At 46.6% G+C, this 17,390-nt stretch overlaps 1 protein-coding gene across 3 annotated transcripts in view; it reads left to right on the top strand.

Moving 5' to 3' along the window:
- Nucleotides 1-11,113, top strand: part of S1p (membrane-bound transcription factor site-1 protease) — a 65,034-nt gene extending 53,921 nt beyond the window's left edge. For 2 of the 3 annotated variants that reach the window (XM_077687142.1, XM_077687141.1), the window contains exons 24-26: nt 1,515-1,641; nt 8,072-8,240; nt 10,722-11,113. In XM_077687142.1, coding sequence (XP_077543268.1) covers nt 1,515-1,641; nt 8,072-8,240; nt 10,722-10,988 — 563 coding nt within the window. In that variant the 3' untranslated portion in view covers nt 10,989-11,113. Of the gene's footprint in view, nt 1-1,514; nt 1,642-8,071; nt 10,341-10,721 lie in introns of those variants that run through there. The other variant, XM_077687143.1, reaches the window with a different exon arrangement.
- The last annotated feature ends 6,277 nt before the right edge of the window (nt 11,114-17,390 follow it).

The raw sequence follows: 17,390 nt of genomic DNA, 5'->3' as shown, positions 1-17,390 counted from the left end.
ACATAATGAATGCACCCCCTACATCAGGCATAAAAAAAATTTTTAACCCTCGTATAATGAACCCCCCCCCCCACTTTCTATCATAAACATGCATACAAAAGCAGTGGTTTGTGGATTACCTTTACTGCATTGTCATTTTCTGCAATACAGCTGCTTTGTTGTAATCACCTCTCCCACAGCGGCAACACAGTGGCCATAAGTGTATGACCTTGAGTGCTGATAGCACTGGGCGTAAACAGGCAAACGTAGATAACCTGTAGATAGCTTCGAATTTGGGAAGCTTCAGATATAATACAACAGTTTTGTTTCTTGCTTTTTTTTATTGCGGTAGTATGCTCGTTGGCATACATACTATGTTACAAGTATAGGTTAACTCCTGTTTCGCAAAGGAACGCTTTTGTGTGTTGGCTAATGCACGGAAGAAGCTGGTTGTGATGTACTATTTCTTTAGAAGGGCCATAAAACCAAAAACAAGTTTGGTTCATTCGAAAGACTGCTTTATCTCAAAGACAGTGGTGCCAATTTCAATGCAAACTTCTAACGACGAAGCCAGCCATTAACGAAAACAGATGAAGCAATTGAAACTCACCAGTTACATTCTCACCAGGTCCTTGCAATGCCACAGTGATCTGTGTGTGCGATTGGCAGCCGCTGAACAAGGCCACCACCAAGAAACATGACTGTGCGATTGTAGTGGGGCCTCTAGTTTCGTTTGATAGTGCCACTTGAGTGCTAACCTGCTAACCCCTTATTATGTCACTGCTGACACCCTGCGACATGAAATTTGAGTTTTTCAACATTTCGTATCTTTTTTCAGGGGTTAAACGAACACCTTTTGGTGCTGGAATTGAGTATAGCGAGTTCAAATTAAACAAGGTTGAATTTTGTCTTGGTGGCTGCTTTAAAGCAGTGTCTTCTGAAGCTGAATTTGGAACCCAGCACTGACTGGCCAAGGATCTGTAGCAGTAGAGTGAGTTGTAGAAGTGGCTCCTTCCATGTGCAAGGCTGTGCGAAGTAGACATTTGGGCCGAAAGAAAGGAGTATGAACACTACCTCGCGTAGTGAAAGCACTTGAATAGGCATAGATTTTTGGAGGCTAAAAAGGGCTCATAATGCGAGTAAGTGCTGTCCCGTCCAGATCAGCTGGCTTGTATTTTTTCAGTGTTATGTACTCGCGTCCCCCTGTGCACTATCGTGGCGAATGAGGTACATATGATTATGTGTTATGTAACTTAAAACCTCGAATGTGTTGCTTCTACTGAGCGGTCACAAAGCCCACCCCAATGTATCTCTTTTTATGGTTCTTTACTTCCTCCCAAGTGATCCATAAACGTGTATTACAAGTCACCAGAATTAGTAGTATGGGCTCAGACATTTTGTTGAGCACTTGTTTTCTATTGGGCATTTTTTAAGTATCTGTGGTGTTATATGTTGCCACAGACTGTAGTGTTCACCTGGTAACATTTATGTGTATCTTCATGTGTGTAAAAAAAGCTCCAATTCACATTTCTTAGGAAACCGACTCTACCGGTATTCCAAGGTCTTCCAGAACCATCCCGGTGCTCCTGAGTTGCGTGCTCTGCCGCCATGCCAAGCACTGAATTGGGCAGTGCCACAACCTCTGAACGAATCGGCACCTAGGTAATATACCTGATTCTATAATTTTTTACTACTTTTTTTTGCCACTTTTAATCCACTAATCAGGTGCTGGTTGAACAACAAGATCGTTAGTTTTTGACCGATACATTTAGTGGCACTGTATGTGCTGAAAATTGAGACTCTTACCCGAGGGATGCCAGCTATGAAAACTGACTTGTATATTGCTTCACTTTTGTCTTTGTCTTGGTTTCTTGGTTTCTGTTAAGATGGGAAGTGAGCGATTTGTCACTTGCTCTTGTTCATTTTAAAGGAGCCATGAAGAGAAAACAAAAGTTTGTTTTATTCGGAAGATTAGGTGTTTCATAGTACCCTAAGCGCTTTCCTGGAAGCAAATGATGCTTTATTCACTGAGAAATAAGGCAATTTAAGCCAAAATTTTAAATCTCCCGCTAAATTGCACATTTCGTGACGTGAACAGTGGTGTCATACGAGCCGGTCCATGAAACAGATACTTAGTATGTCGACTCCATATAGCACCCACACGCGGGAATCAAACAGGAACCGGAAATCGTGTTGAAACCGAGACGGCAGCCATTTTAAAAATACTAGTAAAACCTAGTGTACCCGCAGCCCTAGTCATGGAATCGCCTGATCCGGGGAACAAAACTCTCGCCGAGAAGCTCGGGCTTGCATTTAACAACCTCACACCACTTGAACGCTCAATGCTTCTAAGTGCACGAGCGGCAGGAGTTGTGGGATACGCGGATGGACCGGAAAGCGACCATTCCGCAATAGCCACAACAGACGAACGCCCAGCTGTCGGCACCACTGCCTTGTCAGCCCCGTCGCGACGGACGAATACAGACTGGAACGTATGTGCCGTATTTTTAATATTACGGTTATTAATAGTTCATTTTCAGTAGCAGTATCGCTTATGCCAGTTGGCCGGTGTCGTGTATGGAAAGCCGTTCGCGTGAGCTCTCTGCTTCGACGAGAAAGATACGAGCGTCAATGCGCGGTGTGTACGGCATTTTTTTCCCCCAAGGTCAGAGCGCTTTGACGGTGATTTGACGAAGTCGGCGACAAGCGCCAGCATGTCCCAGGACTGAGCTAACGTAAGGGTCCCTGCCGTAATCACTTCCTCGGAAATGAAGCGTGCACACTCGTACTTCCTTTAGCTCTCTTTCTCCTCCGTTTGTAAAGTTCACAAAACGTAGCCACTTGCTTCGCCGAGGTTCGTCGTTGGGCAGCACATGAAAGGAGATCTCCTCACGGGCGGGGATGTCGCACTCCCTCGACGATTTGCCCGTACTACATGGGCATTTCAAAACGTAGCAACGAAATTTCATTGTAAAGTACTCGAACAAACTGAAGTTTTCAGTGGTTGTAAACTGGAAACGAGCTCCTACAATAGCAGCAAGCCAACACCATTCCGAAACTGCGACGACTGTCACTATCTCGTCGCTGCTTGCTGTTCCTTACTCCCCTCGTTTCTATCTTTACCTTTGCTGGTTGGAGATATGACGGCCAACCTCCTGTGAAGGGATTACAATACCAAGCAAGGTCGCGACTGTGCGTGCTGGAACGGTTCGTTGGCCCCGAAGAGCCTCGAACCCGAAAATTCGTCTGCGCGACGGTGGCGACGGCGAGATGTCGAGTTCGGCTGGCGGTAGTTTCATACGCGTTGGTGTACACGCTTGTGTGTTTATTCGGAACTTCAACCGTTTACTCCACCGTTCTTAGTGTCATAAAAGGAATGTGCAGTATGTTTAACGGGCATATAGCTCACTATGCAAACTGGTAAGCCCTGCCTAACTTGTGTTTGCTTTTGCCAGCCTCCGCCAATCGCAGAGCATACTCGTGTGACGTCATAGGTTCTGTTGCGGGAAATGAGCTGGTGGGTCGCATGGTCATTCCCTTTTTTCCTAATTATGTAGCTTATTTGAGCGAAGTTTGTGTTAAAAGTGGTGTCAGTATGGTTCTAACGAGGCAATCTTTCGAATGAACCAAACTTGCGTTTTCTCTTCATGGCTCCTTTAACTACTAAGCAGTGGCTGCGGTATGGCATTTGCTTTAAGTTCTTCTCATTTGTGTTCAATACCCTACTAACGAAAGTGGTGCTCCACAGACTGGTTTTTTTTCCTTGTTTGGAGCTATTCATCTTTCCTGTACATGAAAGAAAGACCCAAAGAATTTCATATTTTGTTGTAAAAAAGTATACTTGAGCTTTAGTTTGCAAGTGCATCTTTTTGCACCAAATAGCTGCATAGAAGGGACGTGTACAAATTTCAATGGTTTTACTCAACTACAGAAGAAACTACAGAAGGAACTACTGCATAGCAAGAGTGCAGCAGCTCCTTGTTAACATACTACAGCACAGCTATCTGCAGAATGGCCTATGCCGGGCCCACTGACCATGCAGAGTAGATGTGTGTAAATCGTTGTTTTTGGTTTTGAAGCTAACACGAAGTAAATAATGATTTTGTTCAAATAGTTGTGACTCAAAGTGAATATTTTTTTATTGAAGCAAATATTTAGAGATTTTCAGTGAGAAAAATTAAATTTGCAATATCACAGGCATGGTTTAGTAACTAGCCTGCGCTCATTTAAAAGGATTTGCAAAATTTTTGATGGCATAAAACAAACATACAGAAGCTGTCCTGCTGCTTTTAACTTTATTTATAGTGTATATAGGGCAACTTTCATCTTATGTGGTGACCCCCACCCCAAGTGTTTCAGTATTAATGTAATGAGGGCATGTGTTCAGGCAAGATGCAATTAACCCGCATCTCTTTTAAAAAACGCAAATGGTTATTCCATTAACCTTCATGTCATTTCTAGGAAGGAAACGGCATATAGGGCAGTGCAAGGCATGAAACAATAACCTGAAACTTGCGCTGCTACTGCGAGTGCACAAGAATCCTAAATAAGGGTTCTGCGAAAAGCATTTCACGCCTAATATAAGCATATAAAAAGAGTTGAGAACCGTCTTGAGCGCTGCATTGTCAATTCTTCTTATCAAGAAAGCTTTATCTCGGCGTCTGGAGACAAGTTCGTTTTTCATATAACCTATGTAATAGGAAAAAAAAAAAGAACAGTACAGGTTCAAAGCAAAGATCAACTTTGTGTATCACTTTATCAGAAAACCGGAGACTGAAGGACTATGTCATTATCATCATCATCATCATCATTTATTTATTTATTTACCCTTAAAGGCCCTGTCTTGGGCATTACATAGGGGGGGGGCAGAAACGAGGGCTTGTGATGGTCATGATAAAAAGGAGAAAACACGGGATCAATATCAAAACTGCATAAACACAACAACATCAAGAAATCAAGAAGAAGAAGATTACATAAACATGTCAACAGCAATAACAAGAACAATAACAATAACAAGAAACAAAAGAAAAACAAGACAAGAGGAAAAACAAATGGAACACCAAAGAGAAAAAAATCAGCCAACATGTAAAGCAGGTAAAGATGTTTGTGGGGAGAAACAAGAAAGGACTCATCCCAGGAGCCGTTTGACTGCATGGGGTAACAAGGGCTTTAAAAAAACTGAGGGAGAAAATACAACAACAGATTTAGCAGGGAGGCTTTCTTATCTGGAGAGTGGAAACCTCTTACATGCATCTTGAGTGGAACCAAGTTATCAGAATGGGAAATGAGAAGCACGGGGATGGAGTTGGCCCAGTGCCAAGGAAACAAGAGGGGCTATATAGGCACCTTACTCTTGCCCTTTAACCCCATGTCTCCAGTACACTGTGGGAAAGCCCATCACCCCACGGAGGAAGCCGGTGCATGTTTGCGACAATGGGTTGCAGGCACTCAGAGCGCGATACATCCGGTGCCAAACTAGTTCAAAGTCATTGTAAAGAATACCGTATTGACTAGCCTAATGAACCCACTTTTTTTTTTCAGGAAATTCGGCATGAATTTGGGGGAGGGTTTAATATGCAGGAAAAAGTTTCAACAAATTTCTAAAAGTTAAAATTTCATACAATAAAGATGCTAAGAGAAGTGCTGTCAAAACCTTACCTTTCTAGTAAAAACACCTAGGTAATTATGTAATCAATTTTTTTTTTTCCTCCTCACTGAGGTCGCTTGCCACTTCACATTTGTTAGCCCACAGTGCATTGTCTTCTGTGCCGCCAGGGCATTCCAAAACTTATTTTCCCACACCGGAAAGCTTCCCTTTTTTGGACCCACAAAACACACGGCAATCCCTGTTCATTGCTTAAACCTCTTGTTTTCGCCAGTAGCGTACACGCACTGGGTCAACTCTGAAGTGTCACCCGATCTCGCGGTTTCCGTATGCTTCAATGCATGCTGCGCCACCTCCAGTTTAAAACCGGCTGTGTAGCTCACGTACTGGCCCATCGTCTGCTGCACACCAGGCGCACAAAAAAAGGTTGGAACACCGCTGAACAACAAAACCATGGAGTGTAATGGCGAAGTCGCAGAACAGCACAGAACAGAGAAGGAGTGCGGAGTACGTGTGGTGCCTTGTTCGCTCGCCACAGCGCTATCATGGAGCTATACGCAAGAATGCAAAATGCTGGGCAGGTTGGTTCATACTGTGCATAAAAAGAACCAGCAAAAAAGGACGCAGGACACAAGATTATGGAGCACAAACATGCCGCTGGCAGCGTGTTTGTGCTCCTTCATCTCGTGTCCTGCGTCCTTTTTCGCTGGTTCTTTTTATGCACAGTATCCTCGGTATTCAATGGCGTGGAATGCATGCAGGCAACCAAGTGGTCGCCGCCATATCTGTGGCCAAGCGTCTGTTGCTAGGCGACGTTGTGCGCATGGCCCACAGATCAGGCACCCCTCTTCTCCTCCATGCAACCGTGTGAGTGCGCGGAGTGCGCCATTGAGTTAATGAGTGCGCCGTCACTCGTTACGCCGGGCTCCGCGGGATGGCGGCACTTGTCCGTGCTAAACAAGACTGTAAAATACGACTGTGTTTCACGTTACGAACTCTTTGCCGAACACAAAGTATTGTGTCGAGTTCACTGTGAGTGCGATTAATAACATCTCTGTTGGCGCCACAGTTTAGAATCAGATTGGAACGGAGCAGATGACGCACGCCGGTGTCTTTTTTTTCTTTGGCGTGCAGCCGCAGTGGCCCAGGCTGCGCCGTGTCCGTGGCGCATCGGCCATGTCTGGGGCCGTTTCCAGTGTTGCCAAGCGAAGAAATTGACCGCTAAATATTTCAACGAATACCGTCTATACGCAAAAGCTTTCTTTTGTGTTCAGCAGGTTGCACTCCGCAAGTGGTGGAGGAAAAGTAGGGAAGAGATGGGTGCGTAGGGGGAGTAATCAAACAAATTAGAATTTCGAGCAGCCGGATGAGGGAAAAAGGGGGAATGGAGCGATGGGAGTTAGAACAGGGGTGAGGAGGAGAGGCAAATCTATTAGGTTAGCTAAGAGCAGGGCAAGTAAGTGGAATAAAACAGGCAAGTCGGTTGCTGACAACTGACATCCCAATACAAAGGGAGGGCCACTAATCATCATCGTCATCACCATCATTTTTAAATTGTGAGCCACAGCATTCGCACTCACGTCTCTGGCTACTGTTGAGATTATTTTTTTGTTTGAATGCTTTTTAGCATTTCTGCCCGCACTGCGGCATCAAGTTACTGCGATCGTCAATGGCATCAGCAGGCATGCCGAGGTAAAAACATATTCCCACTGCATTCTCATGCAAGGTGACAAGAAAGTAAATTCTCAAGAAGAAAGGGGGGGGGGGGTCATTCCGCGAGTGGGTTAATTACGCGAGTAAATACAGTATCTTTTTCTTGTGTTCTTAGTGGGCAGTTCTTGCTTTCAACAAAGCATCATTTTATGTATCCGAGTTCAGTGAAACAACTGTCCCTCTGCATTTTCAAATTTCAAAATGCTTGAAAAAAGTACCTGAGTGCTTTGCTGCCGTGCTACTTCTGAGTGGCTAAATGCATGATTGGTGATACCGAGGCCACCACAGAGACAAATGGCTCTGCACCACACCTGTTCACAATGCAAAGAGGTCACGTGAGGCATCTACATCAAACTTTGAATCTACAAAATGGTAAATTTTGCCATGCACAAGGGGTCGAGAATGATGCCATGTGCATTGGAAGGGTCATGAAGGGACTCTATATGGGTCCAAAGTGATCCAAAGCAACATGATGCAGGCCCAAAGAGACATGAAGCACTACAGTGCAGGTTAAAAGAGACGCCTAGTGACATAGTATGGGTCAAAAGAGATGCTAAGTGGCACATTGCGAATCTAAGGGCATGCGCAGGCACACAGTATGGGTCTAAAGCGACACGATGCACATCCAAATAGTTGCGAAACAACATAGTGCAGGCCTTAAGTGGCAGGAATTAGGTCCAAAGCGGTGCAAAGGGAGCACACACAGTTGTGGGTCCAGTGAGACAAGGTTCCAAAACTACTGCTGCTGAGAGCCTTTCTCGCACCGTTGCGCAGTGCCCTGTGGACGTCCCAGAAGCTGCTCTCGGTGGAGCCCCTGCCCCTGGGGGCCACTGGCGGGGCAGGCCTGGCGGAGGCCAGCGAGGACCTGGCCTTTGCGTCGCTGAAGCAGCGCTGGGGCGGCTGGGCCCTGCAGCCCGATGGGGAGGACGAGGGCCGGCAGGCCGTGAGCGCCTCTGAGTATTTCTCGCCCTCGCGGCTGGCCCAGCTGGCTCAGCAGCGGCCTGTGCTGGGCCTCGGGGCCATCGCCGCTGCCCTCCTGGCCTGGCTGCTGTACCGCCGCTGCTGCTCGCGGGCGGCCACGCGCAGGGGCCGCAAGGGCCGGGCCCGGCGCCGCATTCTCTCGCTCCCCATTAGCAAGCTGCTGCGAGGGGTCTGACGCGAGCTAGCTTCCCTCGCCCCATCTCTTTACTCACGGACTGACGAACTCAAGCCAGCTGACGTGCTCTGTCTCGTTCCCCTCTGAGGCTTCTCTTCCTGCTGCAGTGACTGAACTCGCTGCGGTGGCAGGCTAAAGGAGAGCTTTGTAGCACCTTTTCGGGGTGGACAGGTAGATCTCGTGCTGCTACTTATATGCCAAGCCCAAAGTACTGTACTCACTCTCAGGATGAAGCTCTTTCAGTGCTTTCTTTTTAATCTTTGATCTTGTTGAACTAGTGCATCTTCTTTTTCCTAAGTGGATTTGGATGGTAAGTGTTGGAAGAACATGCCACTATGCGAGTTATGCAGATTACTGTTCGAAGGTTGACGTGGATGAGAATGACTAAGAGAGCTCATCCTCCACGTGAACATGTTCTTGATTGGAAATAAATTGACTGCTTTAATAGGAGAGGCATGTAATGAGGACTGTGAGGTTGAGGTCAGCACATATATTGCCGATTGTTCGAGCAGTCATGGTTGTAACCTTTATCAGCAGTACTGTGTGTACTGCTTCTGTTGTTTACATATGTTGGTGCTGAAATTCCCCCATTTCAATTCTCTGTACTTCTATAATGTTAATATTGTTCTTCCTTATACAATTCACTTTTTCGGTGTGTCCTACAACTGGCACAGTGGTGAAATATTTTTTCGCGAAAACAATATAGGTTGCATGAAAAACTTCTCTGCTCATGCTTATTTTTGTATTCCTTAAACATTTATCTTTAGTTTTTCTTTAAGCCTATAAAAGACCGTGCGAGACGATCAAGTTTTCAGCATTTTTTTTATTAGTGCGTGGGTCATAAAACATGACTAATTAATGCAATTAGATGTTTAAGTAGCTTTAAGTATAGGAAAATGTCATATTTAAGGTGGTACTGACTGTCCAATAATCTAGGAACAAACTTTTTTGCCATTGATGAACTGTCCGATTTAAAAGTGTTTTTTGTTAAAGCTGCAGCTTTAACTCCTTAAGTGCCAAATCAGTTGAGTAGAATTACGTCTAGAGGGGCCAAATTTATTATTGTGCAATGGCACGCATTTGGGAGACATTGATGATGGGGGAGGAAATAAGGAGGAGGGAAAGAAGCGAAGAGCATGAAACCCAGGAAGCTGCTAGTGGTGCTGCCAATTCAAATAAACAATATCTGGGGTGTGGAAAAGATGACCCTTCGTGTCCCCTCTTCCTCGTTTCCTGATGCCACTGTGCCTGCTCATCTCTGTTCTAAAGCCAGAAATGACTAGCTAACAAGCCAAGAAAAAAAAAAAAGCAGCCTGGATCAAATAAGTCAGACTTACCTACTCATCAGGTATGCCATAGATATGTGTTGTCTCGGTAGTCAAAGAGCTCATTCATAACATTTCGAATGAAGAATCAGTCAAAGAGAGATTGAATGAGAACTGGTACTTACAGCCTTCGCTGCCTGTCCCTCAAACTTGTTACATTTGTTGTACAGTGATACCTAAAGTGTCCTCAACAAGTAGACATTGCAGGTAGCTTACATCTCTGTACTGTAAAATTAACTTACGGTAATGGCAGCCCATTTTCTATGTGTTTATATCACTGTTTTGTTTTAAAGGGACAAATGAAGAGCAATTTCGGTGTGAGTGAGCTTCTGATTTCAAAATCTTTGTGGGACAGTGTTGGCAAAAGTAGTAGGTGATTTGAAAGAAATGTAGCTGTCGATTTATTTCCTCTCAACATATGTCTCCGTACTGGCTTGATTTTAAGTAGCAGCTGTTATACACACTAATTACGGCTTTGTTGTTATTCTGCTCCTTGAGGAGGATGTTATGTGATATTTATTGATAGCTTAATTTGATGCGTTGTCAGTCAGAGTTGTCCCTTTCATCACTGTTTGTGCGACGTGACATTGCCATCCACGCGTCTTTTTGTTGCTTGTGATGGGGGGCTTTACCGGTGGTTGCTGTCATCACAATAGAGTACATTTAAGTGCCTTGCTTATGGCTTGAAAACTTTGAGATCTTCACGTGTACATAGCACATCTGTTACCTCTTCTAGTGTGGCCTCAGGTTTAGGTGTGAATATCAATGGAACATCGTCGTCGAACATGCTCTTTGGTGTTCACAAGCCACGGGCCGTCTTCGTTTCTTCCACTGTGGCCTGGGCCCCTGCCAACTAACCCTCTCTGCAAGACTAACCAGGAGGCTTTCGCATTTGTGGAACAAGTGGCATTGGGCACAACAGCTGCTGTCATATCCTCTGCAGGTGGTTTCGGAAGACAGTGTGACGAAAGACAGTGAGCCGTTGTTGACAAAAGGTGCCCGTGGAGTGCGTGACCAGGCCGATGGTGCGGAAAACAGCCACTATCCTTTGGGCTGGTCTGCGGGGCCACAGAGTTTCCGCCGCATCTCCGATCAACACAGTGGAGGACCACCAGCACCAGAGATGGTGGCTGATGACGACTCTGTTAATCATGTTCATGTTGAGGTTCACGTGAGTGTAGACTTGCGCCAGCCCCGTGTTGAACTGTGACCGGGCGGTTGTTTGACCACGTTCGCGTATTTATATTAGTGTATGACACGTGCATTCTGCAAAACGAGTTTGTGTATCTGGGAGAGGCGGGCTGTGACAGAAAATAAATTCTTTATTCTCCTTTTTATGTGGCGTACACCTGACTTTTTCTAAAGCTCCTGCCAACCCAGTTGGCTGCCGAGCTCTTGGAAATGTTGAAATGACAAGTGCATTACATGAAGTACAGTAAATGCTTATGTTAAAATTTCTTTATTCAGAGTGTATAGAGAGCCCACTGTACCCACGTTTATCAAAATATTGCTTATAATGAAGCCAGTTTCCTGTCCTGTGGACTTCATGATAATGAAGGACTTCGTGATTATGAAGCCATTCTGTTTTGAGACAGCTGAGCACCTGCATTTCTGAACGAACTCGTGCTTTCACACTTTTGCTCCCAGGAAGCATTTCACCATCTGTAGGTGGTGAGATGCATCCTGCTTGACTACACTCATTCACTGCATTCATTCCAACGAAGGGTTTATATTTTGTAATTTAATGAGCACAGAAATGTACCCTACTTACACATTAACATTAGTCTAAATTGTAAGCTAACATCCTAAATTGTTTTAGTAGTTGTAAGATGTGTGCATGTATTTGCGCTTGCACCATAAAACCCTGACTATGCAGTACGTTTAATTTTACAAAAAATTAGCATAATCTTGGCAAAATCTTCACAAAATAAAAACGCAATAAAAATTTCAATGATAAAATGCTAGCTAACTGCGTCCTGCTTGGTACGAGTGGCCCAACTTTAAAATGTCACAAGCTGAACGGCACTGCGTGGGCAGTGAGTTAGTATGGAAGCTTGTTTGTGCTTCATCTTTGCATGTTGTGCCACTTTGGTTTATCACATATTTGTTCCTTTTGGTGCTTTGTATGTTGCTTGGTGGTGCTGTCCCATTCGCTTTCGTTCCGCCCTGCTCTTCTTCTCTCCATTTCTTCCAGAGCACAAATGCTTACTCTTGCTGCTTTTCACCTTCTCCATCCCATCTCTGCTTAAAGTGCCTGAAAGCATGAGCTGAAGTAATGTTCGCTGAATTTGTTGCTTTATGTTGCATGGTGCATGCTGTGCTGAGCTTTGCCTTCCAAATGAACACCACTGACACTTGAAAACAAGTTCAATGTGATTGAAAAAAGCTGAAGAAAAAAAGAAAGAGCTTATAAACACCACGCCACACTGGAAGTAAAAGTTAGAGCTATCATTTGTTATGCATGGGCTTCAAGTTTTTCTGAACCCGGTATATTATTAGCCATTGCATGCTTGCCAAGTGGTATAGAACTCTGTCATGCGAGGTTGGCTCTCATACCCATTGTTTTTGTTTGGGTATTACGACTTTCCAGAATATATGATTGTTTGGCGGTGTTCTGAGAAAGTTGTCTAATCAGCGTTCCCACCAATATGTATGCATATAAAACCTATTTATTGCATGATAGGTCCTGGAATCACGTAATGCGTATTTTCTAGTTTCTAATACTTGCACAAATTTGGTCACAGCTGAGGATATGGAGCAACCCTCTATGCTTTGCTGAATACTTCATTTCAAATGTACCCAAGTTAACTGTGCTATACCCAACATACTTGTTTTTTGTCCCCTGTCACTGGAGCTTAATCATGAGAACCAACAGCCTTTATCATTGTCTTTGGCACATACGGGCACAATAAATAAATAAGTAAATTTGTATCCTTAGTCTTGTATGTACTAGAAATATGATACTTGGCTTTTACGATACGATATTGTCGCGTCCCGATAGACGCAGGCAAAATCGGCTGTACGGTGTTGCACCGATTTATTAGGGGCGGGGCGCCTAAAATGGAAAGGCGAGAGAGCACGTCAAATCTCAGCGAAAATGGCTGACCGAGTCAAGCGCGCGGGGCCTGGGGCACGCGTTTGTGTCGTCGTCTTCAGGCTAGCCGGCTTACCAAGAAACACGGCACGTATCCATCACTTGGAGATTGTACCAAGTGCGATGACCCTTACATACCTTAAACAGGGGATTGCCCTGCTCAACACACAATCCACGCAACATTTTGCCCCCCGTCGAAATAGCATCGCCCCGATGCACGCAGAGTTATTTAAAATGATAGATGCACTTATGGTGTTGTCCAAAATGAGACCGTCAACGATCGAAGTATGGCTTCATGCGCACTACATGAACGACGTCAGGGCAGCGGTTACGGCAGTGTCGAGACACGATGCCATCGTCGACAACTTCGTACGTTACGTCTGTAACCTGGCGCAGCACCTCGAGGACCGACTGAAGACGTTCGAGGTGTTCTTCGAACGTGGTCGAAAATACGATCACGTCATCCAGATATACCAAGCATGTTTGCCACTTGAGGCCCAACAGCACGGTGTCCATAAGTCTTTGAAAAGTAGCCGGGGCTGAGCACAATCCAAAGGGCAAAACCTTGAATTCGTAAAGTCCGTCCGGCGTCACAAAAGCGGTTTTCTCGCGGTCCCTTTCGTCGACTTCTATCTGCCAACACCCGCTTTTTAAGTCCATGGGCGAAAAATAGCGGGCGCTTTGCAGTCGGTCTAACGAGTCGTCCATTCGAGGCAACGGGTAAACATCTTTTTTTGTCACTTGGTTGAGCTTGCGATAATCCACGCAAAACCGCAATGTCCCATCTTTCTTTTTAACCAAAACGACCGGAGACGCCCAAGGGCTGTTCGACGGCACAATGACGTCGTCTTCCAGCATTTGCTGTACTTGCCTTCGTATCGCGTCACGCTCCTTGGGGGCCACACGGTAAGGGTTCTGGCGTATGGGTCTCGTCGTTTCCTCGGTGATTATTCGATGTTTTGTCAAATGTGTCTGACGGACACCAGACGTGGACGAAAAGCAGTCCTCCTAGTGCTGAAGGAGGTCAAGGAGCGCTCGGTGGTTTTCCGACGAGAGGTTGGAGTTAACGTCGACTGTGCATTTAGCGCTCACCGTTGTGGTGGGGCTGGTTTGAAGCAGAAAACAGCATTCTCCTTTGTCGATACCTTCAAAAAATGCTACTGTAGTCCCTCTCGCGATGTGCCGGCGTTCGTTGGAGAAATTAGTCAACAAGAGATTGGTGCGGCCGCCTGACAGGCGCACGAGGCCTCTTGCGATGGCAAAGCCCTGGTCGAAAAAAAACACAGTATGCAGTTCGGCAACCCCGTCGGCAGCGCAGGGATCGTCGCACGCTATTGAAACGAATGCGCAGGATCGCGGTGGCAGGCTCACGTCTTCATCGGCGATACGAAGGGGCAAACGGCGCTGGTCGGTAAGCTGTTCACGAGGCAGGCTTGTGGCCAGTCTCACCAGGCGCTCTCCGAGATCTATAACGGCATTGTGCTCGCGCAGAAAATCCATACCCAATATCAGGTCCTTGCAGCACCGCGGAAGAACGACGAAAGTACCAACAAAGTCAGCGCCCCCAAACAAATCCGTGCTGTACACTTCCCAATTGGCGTCATGAGGTGACCTCCCGCAGATCGAAACTGCGGACCATCCCACGGAGTCTTGACCTTCCGTAAATGGTCGGCAAGTTCTTGGCTAATGATTGAATAATCCACGCCGGTGTCGAGTAACGCGGTCACCTCATGCCCGTCGATCGTAATAGGAAGGTCGGCATTCGCGACTCTGTCAGTATTCAGTGGCGTCGTCGTCGTGTACTTGCATTGGGGTGGTAATATGTCGGTAATCCGTCGGGTCTTCGTCGCTATATCTTGAGTCATCGTCTGCGTCGCTTGAAGGTCTTTACATTTGCGATCTTCAGCAACCTTGCCTCCGGAGGTTGCTTCGCCTAGTTTTCCCGCCGGGGGCTGGAAAACCTCCCCGGGCTGCAGTCTCGAGGGTTACGACGGGTCGGCGAGAAGTGGGCTGCGGGAGACGGCGAGCGTGATCGACGACTGTCGGGAGACGTAGCGTTTCGTGCGGCGAGATAATCGGCGATTTCGGCAGGCCGCTGTCTCAACCGCAGACAAGGAGCTGTAGGAGAGAATCCGGGAAGACCAATGTCGCGATAGGGGCAGCATCGCTGTATGTGGCCAGGTTCACCACAGTGGTAGCACAACGGCCGCCCGTCTGCCGTGCGCCACAAGTCCGTCTTTCGTACTGGCGGACGTACAGCAGGTTCCTGTGTGGGCCAAGGATGTACCAGCAGAGGTGGCTGGCGACGTGGCGGGACAGCAGGTTCCTGTGCGGGTCAAGGATGTACCGGCAAGGGTGGTTGGCGACGTGGCGGGGGTGGTGGAGTCGGCAGTGTTAGAGCTTGCTGACAAATAGCCGCGGCGTAGCTTGTAGGGAAATGTTGCATCGGCGGATCGGGTGGTGAGAACACTTGGTGTATCTCCTCGTGCACCATCCTGGCCAAAGAACGAGCCGACTGCTGGGACGAAATACCAAGATTATTTAGCTCTTCGCGAAGAACTGACGGTATTAGGTCCCGCAAGGAGCTCTCGTCACAGGTCATACTAGTGACATCGGTGCGACTTCTGGTTGTAATACGGGCATATTGCCGGCTATGCTCCTGCACAGCCCGCTCGATAGCCGTGGCCTCCTTGATAAACTCCTGCACCGTGCGTGGTGGGTTTCTAACAAGCCCAGCAAACAGCTGCTCCTTGACTCCATGCATAAGGTATCGGAGTTTTTTTGGCTCAGACATGGCTGGATCAGCGCGGCGGAAAAGGCGAGCCATGTCCTCTGAAAACATGGCGACACTCTCGTTGGGCTTTTGAAAACGCGCCTCCAGCAAACGCAGCGCTTGGTCTCGTCGATCAATGTTCGGAAAGGTTTCCTGGAGCTCCTGACGAAAGTCGTTCCAAGTCGTCAATCTCCTCTCGTGATTCTCGTACCATGTGCGAGCACCATCCTCCAGCGAGTAGTAGACTTGCCGCATCTTCTCGCGATCATCCCATCGGTTGAAATCAGCAACACGCTCAAAATGCACGAGCCAGTCTTCAACATCTTCGAACACCTCACCATGGAATGCGTTCGGGGTGCGGGGCTGGTGGAATATCACCTGGGCGGTGGCCATCATCGGAGGCGGTCGAGATTGAGGCTGAGGTGTTAACACCGGAGGTTAACAGCGGGGCATGTTGTTAGGCAGGCCCGAGAGTTCTGGGGACAGACCGAGCGTGCGGCGACTGGTCCGATGCACGGGGGTGTCGACGAGACGAGGCCTTTCGGGGCTGGTGTCCGACTGAGATCCAGGCATGGGTGTACCCGGCTCCTCCACCAGTTTCGCGTCCCGATAGACGCAGGCAAAATCGGCTGTGCGGTGTTGCACCGATTTATTAGGGGTGGGGCGCCTAAAATGGAAAGGCGAGAGAGCACGTCAAATCTCAGCGAAAATGGCTGACCGAGTCAAGCGCGCAGGGCCCGGGGCACGCGTTTGTGTCGTCGTCTTCGTGCTAGCCGGCTTACCAAAAAACATGCCACGTATCCATCACTTGGAGATTGTACCAAGTGCGATGACCCTTACATACCTTAAACAGGGGATTGCCCTTCTTACCACACAATCCACGCGACAATATCTTAAAAGCCAAGTGATACTACATACATGATACCAGATACTTGGCTTTTACGATACATTATATCGTAAAACTTATAATTTGCATCAGTTTTTGGGCCTGGTGGTACGCTCAATGCTATATCTAAGAGCTTAGAACATAAGGCCTAACGACTTCATGCAGAGCTATTGGGGCTCCACCATCATAGATGCCAGAGCTGCAGTCATTTTTGTAACAAATGCTGGACGACATCACGCTACTACTATGGTGCTGCACCTACATTTCCTTTCCTCGCTGGTTTTGCAGGCACTCCTGTCAGTAGGTTATTATAGGGGGTCATTTTTCTCCCAGAATAACTGTCACATTTACGCATCAGTGTATTTACCAAAGCGATATAAATCAAGCAGGATACAAAACCAGTCAAGGCTTTTAGGTTGGTATATGTGCGGACAAAATTTCGGAATTTCAGCCTCAAGAATTGTTTGTTGAATTTATTGTTAATGTTTTACTATGTGTCTAGTGTAGCTGGCTCTAGGCTGTTGGCTGTCACTCTATTATTCACAAAAGTGAGGCTAATTCTGCCAAGACTTGGAAGGGTAAGCACGTGCATTCGGCGCGTGTTATGTCATCTGGTAGTGAAAGCATGCAGAAATGGGTCATAATAAAATATTGCAGGAAGCACGGATTAACAAAGCTGGCTATGACAAGTTTACAACAAAATGAACATTTCTCCTTAATTCAGGCAACAAATTTTCGTTTAGGTTGTGTACTCGTGAGCCCAAACGCAAGAAACGTTGTTTTCTTACTTTATTATGGAGGAAAGGAGGGTAAAGTAAATGGCTCTCGATTCAAAATGCAAAAGCAGTTGCAGTTGGCG

This window comes from Haemaphysalis longicornis, unplaced genomic scaffold, assembly GCF_048455015.1.
Source record: "Haemaphysalis longicornis isolate Haplotype H1 unplaced genomic scaffold, Haemaphysalis longicornis Haplotype H1 scaffold_1, whole genome shotgun sequence".
Taxonomy (NCBI): Eukaryota; Metazoa; Arthropoda; class Arachnida; order Ixodida; family Ixodidae; genus Haemaphysalis; species Haemaphysalis longicornis.
Note: the sequence above shows the minus strand (reverse complement) of the source record. Positions and strands in the feature narration are given on the sequence as shown.